Genomic DNA, 8,168 nt, shown 5'->3' with positions numbered 1-8,168 from the left:
TAAGGTCATTCATTCATTTTGGGAGATGGAATGTACATTCCATCAATCACCTAAATCCAATTATCTTAACCTAGCAAAGTCAAATTAACTTGACCAAGGCCCAACAACACAAGTCAAACTCACAAAGGCAATTAGAATGGCTCTACACAATTAATTTGGCATTTAATCAAATAAAAATATTAAAAATAATCCATTAAATTAAACATGGTTGGTCAATTTCCTAAAACCTCGTCAAAACACCAAAGAAATGGCCATGGGATTTATCATAGGTCAAACAAGATCAAAGGACCTTGGAGAAATTTTTTCAGAATTTTTGGAAACTTAAAAGTATTTTTAAACAATTAAAAATAATTACAAAATCAATTAAATCATGAAAAATATTCATAATGATCCAAAAAATAATTTTAATTCAGAAAATGAAAGAGGATTTTATTTAAAAAAATTTAGTGAAACTCTCATACTTTTTGGATCAATATTAGAAATAATATGAATTAATGAAAATCAAAGAAATAAAAATAAAAATCTGATAATCAAAAAAACGTGGACCACTTGATCTCCCTCATTAATTGAGGTGGCAGATCAAGTGGTGAAGAGCGCGCGTTCCATGATGCGCTTGAGTCAACTGATCACACGCTGGGTAATCACAATATACCCTCCTAATTAAAACATTTTAAACTCATCGAATGGCTTTGAACACTTCCAACGTATCGCCGGAGCCGAAGGCTGGTCATCTTCTCCGATGACCCTGGCCGGACTAGTTCAATCATCACCACATCATAAATGAAAAAAGAGGACATGATCTTAAAGAAAAAAAGGCGTAGATCACGAATATCATCTCAATCTTAACTAACTCCAAATATATAAAGAGATACGTGGATTTGAATTTTGAGGTGTGTCAATTGAGTTGCTTCGATTTGACCTCAAAGCAACTCAATCTTCTTGCCTACATTGGTAGGACTTCAGACAACCAAGGATCCAAGAGAATTGATGAGAATTGAGAGAGAATCTAAGAGAAGAAAAATCTGGAAAAATACCTTCAATGCTGTGTAGAACTGGATCTCTCTTGCTTTAATTTGTGCTTGATCTTGCTTATGGAGCTTGTGGAAGTGGCTTAAGAGTAATGCAAAGCTTTGGATTTTGGAGTTTTTGAATCTCCAAACAGTGAGATTCAAACTCAAATTTCAGTTGAAATTTCTCAATTTTCCTTTGAATTGAGAGGGTTTAGAAGGTTGGGGGCAAAGTTGGCGTGCAAGGTCCTTTGAACTGAGGCATTAGACCTCTATTTATAGCAATGGGGAGTGTTATTTGCAGACTTAAAAAATTCTCTAAAAATGGCAATGCAATGCACATGCTTGCATGGGCGTGTGCAGGCCCGTGAAGCAATCCAATTAGGTCCACAATCAACTGAAACGAGGTATGCATGAAGCTTGGATGGCAAGGCAAAGTTGTTTGAACATTTGAAGCATGAATCTTGCCAACTGATACAGGCCTGTTTAAGCCATGTGCAAACCTATCAAACTTTGTCCAAAATGAGTGAATCAGGACTCTTTGGAAAGCTTAGATCAAGAGGAACAACTCTTATGTTGAACACTTTTCCGTTTGGAACTTGTATCATGGTGAAATTTGAGGTGGAAGTTTGGAAATTTCAACATGTCGAAATATTTTCTAAGTGTTAAGCCACATGTTCAATTATTCCACCTTGCTTAACTTTTTACGTGAGCTCTAAATGAGAAAAGTATCTTCATAAAAGTTGTATCTCTTTCCAAAAAATTTAAAATGGTCACAAATTTGACCTCATTTGGATTTGGGATGAATGAGTTGTGTATTTTTGAAGTTGAGGAAAATCACTTGTTCAATGGTATTGGTCAAAAATGGCCTATAATGTATCCTCATATCACATGCTCATAAAAGTTGAATTAGCTCTTACTCCAAACATAAAGGTTGTATTAGACACCTTGAATTTGATTATAAAACATGGAAATATTTAATTTCATAAAATTTGATCAAGTTATGGCCTTGGGAAGTTGACTTTCAAATTAGGGTTTAGACAAAATGACCTATAATGTTTCAACATAGAAAATGACTTTACAAGCAAAATCAGATCTAGACCTTAACATTAAAGTTGTTTGTAATGTCATTTAAAGTAACTTTGATCTTGTAATCATTTTCATATAATGAAAATTGTAGGAGATAGGGTCTAGGGAGATCCAGTTTTGATAAGATGAATCCATCTGGCCAACCACCATCAACCAACTTGCTAACTTGCAATTATCTTGACTTTTTAGGCTCATGGTAGATCACATATGCATAAGATGATGAATTTTGAAGTTTCCCTTGAGGAATTTGATCAATTGGTGAAGAAGCTTGTTGAAGAAGTTATTCAAGATACCTAGATGAACTAGGGTTTCCAAGGCAAACCAACTCCAAACTCTTGAAGAATGCTTGACCAAAATGACATGTAGAGATAATTGGGACTCATATATGATGCTTAGAGCCATTTTGGATCATTCCTTGGTTATACTCTTAGCAATGAGGGTCTTAAACCCTAGATGTGAACTTGATAGATCAAAGGTGATCATGCCCTACCTACAAAAGAGTTAGGCAAATGCAAAGGCATATTTTTGGTATTTTGGTTAGTAAAATGATAATATACAAGTATGATACAATCACGCGGTGCTTGGTGATCTCTCCTAAAACAAACCCAATGAAAAATGGGTAAGGAGGATGCCAAGGTATGATCCCAATGCTAATGCATATGATGAGATTGCGCGCTAGGGGTTGAACCTCTCACCTTTGGGTCATGGGGTCAACCCCCTTACCAACTGAGCCAAGCGCTCTTGGTGTTCAAAATGCGCTTCAATGAAATAAAATAATAAAACAAATGTTAAAATGAAACACACGCGCAACCCAACCAATCAGAGTGAGACACGAGAATTGTTTGAATTAAAAAATGTGCGCAAGAGTTCTTCTTCAACCTTCAACCACCCCAAAATCAAACTTCAGAACTCATATTTTTAGGGGGATTCAAGCATGAAATCATCTTCTCCACACTTCATCGTTCTCACCTCCATATTCATGAGCCATTGATTGGCTCTGAGTGTGGAGTACTTTCCAAAAGTTCAGAAACACAACTTGACCTAAAATAAAAATTAAATGCTTTATAATGGATAATCAAACTTCAAATCATAGGGTTAAGTTTCAGCAAGTGATTTCGGGTAGAATGGTAACTTGTTTGAATGAAGGGAGTGAATGAAACTACCTTACCGAAATCAGTTTCAGAGTGGAACTCCGATGAGTATGAGTAGCTCATATGAGGTGTTGGAAAGGTGAGTTAGTGTTTAGGAAAGCTTGAGTAATGTTAAGGGATGGATTCTTGGCACTTGGTTTGAATGGAAATGGTTCAGAACTCGAAAATGGTAACTCTGTTTTCAAAGGTGAAACATGGTTTTGCAGCAGGATAATTTTGGCTCTACAAGCTTGGTTATGAGATGGAACACCTTCCCTTATTTATAGGGAAGGTGTTGGGATGGATATGTGAGATAATGAAAGAGATTTGATCATATATTGGAAGTTGTCTGGGGCATGTTTGAGAAGGAAATATTTGGGACACGAGTTGGCAAGTTTTGACCTAATTTGAACTCCCAACCATTTGGTTTTGGTCCTTAGCATCAAACAAGTGCAACCAAGGGATTTGCAATGACCTGCTATGGCTTTGTCTTTTATCCATTTTGGGGGAAAATCAGAATTTGCATATGGCTCGGGTTCTTTGATTTGTGACATTCCCACATCCAAGTTGACTTCCAAACATACCTCACTATGTTATGCAATATGTTAGAGGTCAAATGGGATCAAATCCACGTGGTTTCATAGCTTTTATGCATCAAAATGCCAATTTTGACTGGCTTTGTCTGGTTTGTGCATCATGATAAATTCTAAACTTTGAACTTGGGCCAAATGAAATTGGCTCGTGCATTTTGCATGAAATTTGTGCCAAGTAATCTTTGTTATATCATTGATCAAATGAAAAAGGAACCAGGTCAAAATGAGTTATGGTTTGGAAATGGCAATGTGGTAAAGTGGTTGTCTTGGTCATGATTCTAGGTCTTGCTAGGCACTTGGATCAGCTTGGCCAATGCAAAAATTGAGGTCCTTACTCAATGAATTAGGTCTTAAACCTTGAAACAAAGTTGAAGAGGGACTCAACTAGGACATTTGGCTTAAAGAATATCTTGAAAGGTGAAAAAGTTATGGGATTTGGACTAAATGATAGGCCATTATTGTCAAAATGTGACCAACCAACATGACCTAGAATTGTCACTTTGTGATTTTTTTATTTTTAAGGTACAATGATGGATGTTTGAAGCTCATATGATCATATCATGATGTAAAATGAGGCTTATGAGAGTATTCATACAATATTTATTTTCTAAAATTTGATTTATTTCTACTTAGTATATTAATATGATATATTACACACTAATGCATTTGTTTGTGAAAACTATAAGAATTTTCAAGTCAATCTGTATTAAATGTTTATATTTGTTTTTAACCACTTTGAGTATGAGACTTTCTTTCGGTGACATAGTCTATTATATAGTATTTTGACTTGAAATATGAAATATCTCCACCCTTTTCAGAGTTAGGTAGAAAATTTATTTTCCTTGTCTGATGCAAAACTATAATTTTGGGACTACTCTTGGGAGTTAGAAATGTTTAAGTTTAGGATTGGATACTAGATAAAAGTTGGTCAAAATAAAGAAAAAGGAAAATAAAAAGAAATAAGGAAAATAAAAAGAAATAAGGAAAATAAAAAGCTAAAATGACTTCTTAAAAAATATTTTTTGAAAAAGAAATTTAATATGAATAGGGCCAACAAATTGCACTCTCTAGTATCAATTGACCAGACAAAATATTTTTATGAAATGAACATGATAATATAAGGAAAATTAGGTACATAACTCTAAAGGTTTAAGTCTATTATCCAAAAATATCCTATCCTGACATAAGTTACACTACAACCTTGAAAAGACCTCGAAAGTGTGTGCTTAAATATGACTTTGATTTACATTGTTAGAAATTTTGCAAATTTTTGGTAAAATGATTTTGTATGTTAATTGTGAATAAATGTGAGATAAGAGACATGTTGAGTACTTGTGATGCCGGAAGAATTTTTTGGAATTATTTGGATTGAAGTTAGGAACATACGTACTGATAAAAAATATAGAATGAGGATGTTTATTGGTAAGGGTAAGCATTTTAGTTATGTTGAAATTTTCATTTTACAGATAAGTTACTTGAGAACAAGCTACAAAATATGCTTGGGGTTGTGATGACACCCTGTCATCATGTAATTTTATTAAGCATTTGCATATGTTTTTATCTTTATTAGTAGTTTATGTTTGATTTTTGTGAAGAAATAGGAATAAAGTAAAGAAGTTGAAAAAAAAAACCAAGAAAGTGTGAAGAAATGTTAAGAAACCAACATTTTTTAGCAAAATTTATATCATAATGCTTGTCCAATAATTTTATAATATTCGGAGTTTCGTAACTCGGATTTAGATGAGACTTTTTGAAAAATAAAGCTAAAATTGAGATCTAGATGCTGGAAAAGTTGCGACCCCAATGGCTTGCATCGCAGTTGCAATGACTTGCCTTTTATTCCATACATTTTTTTGCTATTTATTGAAAATACAAGAGAATAGGGGGTTCTGAATTCTATGCGAGAAAGTGTTAGCAAAGAAGATTCAAGTGCGAATTTGGAGAGGTTTGGAGACATATTTTCTCATTGATTTTCATGTAGTCTTCCTATCAACCCATGATATTTCATTGTTTAACTATGAATAGCTATATATATATTTTTAATTAGGTCTTAAAAGATTTACTTGATTTTACTCCGTTGGATCGTATAATAGTTTATTATTATATGAGCGTTTTGATTTTATAGTTTTTATTCAATTACTTTTTTTTCCCGTAATACGCTTTATGTGTTGACGAGCGTGTAAATTAAATTTAGGTGAGTAGGAATTATTAACCGCAAGTCTATTGATTAGAAATATAGAAATTGTTCAATTTAGTAATTAACTATAAATATGTAATTATGCGTAATGACTAGAGAATTAACGCACGTAGATCATCTAGTTTTATTTCAAAATCGCCTAAGGAATTAGAGAGTTTTGTCTAAATTATTGAGTTGTACACCAAGGAATTGGGTATAGTAGTATTGTTAATTTGCGTTAAATTATAAGTCGATTCAATTCAAATAACGCACAATCATCAACATGAGAAAAATTAAGTGATTCAAATAAGATCTAGTTGTCTTCTCGTTATCTTAACTTTTCTCAAGTTTTATTCACATAATTATTTTCCGCACAACCAATCCCCCCCCCCCCCCCCCCCCCCCCGTAATTACTTTAAATCGCACGATTACAACCTTGTTTAAATTTATAATCCTTGTGAAGTCAAAATTATTTTTATTACTTCGACCATATTAATACATTGAATAAAAAAATCATCAAAATATAAAAGCTGGTGATGGACAAATAGTCTTGTTCTAGAGTGTGTGTTCTTCTGAAGAGATCTATTTGTTGGCCGCTCCTATGCGACGGTTTTCAGGGTTGGACCTTTGGGATTAGTCCGATTGGTCGGCTCATAAAAATACATATGTTATTTTTCTAAACTCACTAGTATGACCAATGATTTAATAATGAAAGTTTTTGCAATCACTACTCTAAATTTTAAAACCATTGATTCAAAACTAAAAAAAAAAAAAAATAGATTGAAAATATTCATATAGATTGAAAAAGTATTCAAATAGATTTAATTAGAATAATTTTTCTTTCAAAAATAGATTAGGAAAAAAAAATTACCAAATGAATACGAATGGAAAAGGTTTTGAAATTGTAAATCACACAAATGCCCTAAGTGTCATATTCAACAACAATCCCAGAAATGAAAGAAGAGTAATATTATTATATCATTTGCTAATAATTTATAAAGTAATATAGCATTTTGTTTTTTAAATTAATTTTATTAATAAATTATTGATATATGTCATCCAATAAATGTAATAGTTGAACATGTCAAAGAGTCCCACAAATGCCCTAAGTGTCATATTCAACAACAACAACCACATAAAAATCAATGTATTATTGAAATATAATATCTTATACTCAATGTATTACTTTTACTAATTTATTATACATTAAATTGAACAATGAATTGTTGAGTAAACTAGCTAGTATGTCGCAATAATTCAGCAATAGCTGCTGATATAGTTGCTACATTTTCCATATCTTTGTTCTCATCAGTGACAGGAGTACGCAGATCCTCGGATACTCTCCCATGAAAGGTAGCCTCACATTGATTGGCTTTCCTCACAACATCATTTGCAGCATTTATCGCAACTTCAGGATCTCCAGCTGGCAAAGTTTCAAGGGCTCTTCTAGCATAAAATGTTGCAATTTCTTTGTATATACCAGCACATATCCCAAGTGAATTTTGCTCACGAGGGCCACCAGGATTCCCTGCAAGAAGTTTATCGATTTTGATTATCGTACTCGTTGCTTTGTCTCTCATTATATTAAACATGATTAGGGCAAACTCATGGACATCTGCATTAGGGCTTCTAGGACTTGACTCAAGATACTGAATGCAAAGGGTTTTGTTTGGAGTCAGGTTGCATGTTTTTTCTAACGAGTTTTCGGCATTGTTTGGTTGGATAGTGCACAAGATGATAAATAATAATGCTAATGGTTTCAACATTGTGATGACTATTAGAATGAAGAGAAAAAAAATATATAATATAGCACAAATCTGCAAGATCAAGAGGGGATGAATGGAATGGATCTTTACTAAAAACCACTTTTATATTGCATTGTTAACAGGTTTGAAATTATGTATTTATTTTAGTCAAATTGTTTTTAGTAATATTTGTAATTAAGTATATTTATTAATAATATTTTGTCTAAAAATAGATGGACTATATATTTTTAGTAAAAAGGAATTGACTGATATGATAAATTTATATATTTTTACTAAAAATGATTGAATAAATGAATGTATTTTAGTTGAATTATTCAAGCTTTAAATACATTTATGAAAAAATAATAAAGTAGATAAGCTTAACTCCTTTTACTCTTCATTCATTAAATAAAATAAAAGTTATTTAA

General features: G+C 32.6%; 1 protein-coding gene across 1 annotated transcript; it reads right to left on the bottom strand.

Annotated features, from left to right (window-relative positions):
• Positions 1-7,131: 7,131 nt before the first annotated feature.
• On the bottom strand, positions 7,132-7,840 carry LOC127135149 (pectinesterase inhibitor). Its single transcript, XM_051061943.1, has one exon. The coding sequence runs from the start codon at positions 7,759-7,761 to the stop codon at positions 7,231-7,233; it is 531 nt and encodes a 176-aa protein (XP_050917900.1). The 5' UTR covers positions 7,762-7,840; the 3' UTR covers positions 7,132-7,230.
• Between the last annotated feature and the right edge of the window lie 328 nt (positions 7,841-8,168).

Source organism: Lathyrus oleraceus, chromosome 4 (genome assembly GCF_024323335.1).
Source record: "Lathyrus oleraceus cultivar Zhongwan6 chromosome 4, CAAS_Psat_ZW6_1.0, whole genome shotgun sequence".
Taxonomy (NCBI): domain Eukaryota; kingdom Viridiplantae; phylum Streptophyta; class Magnoliopsida; order Fabales; family Fabaceae; genus Lathyrus; species Lathyrus oleraceus.
The sequence above is the reverse complement of the archived record's forward strand: the minus strand, read 5'-3'. Positions and strand labels throughout refer to the sequence as shown.

What these genes read in the sequence shown, in the direction of transcription:
- LOC127135149 (XM_051061943.1), bottom strand. Translation starts at nt 7,761, where the DNA reads ATGTTGAAACCATTAGCATTATTATTTATCATCTTGTGCACTATCCAA.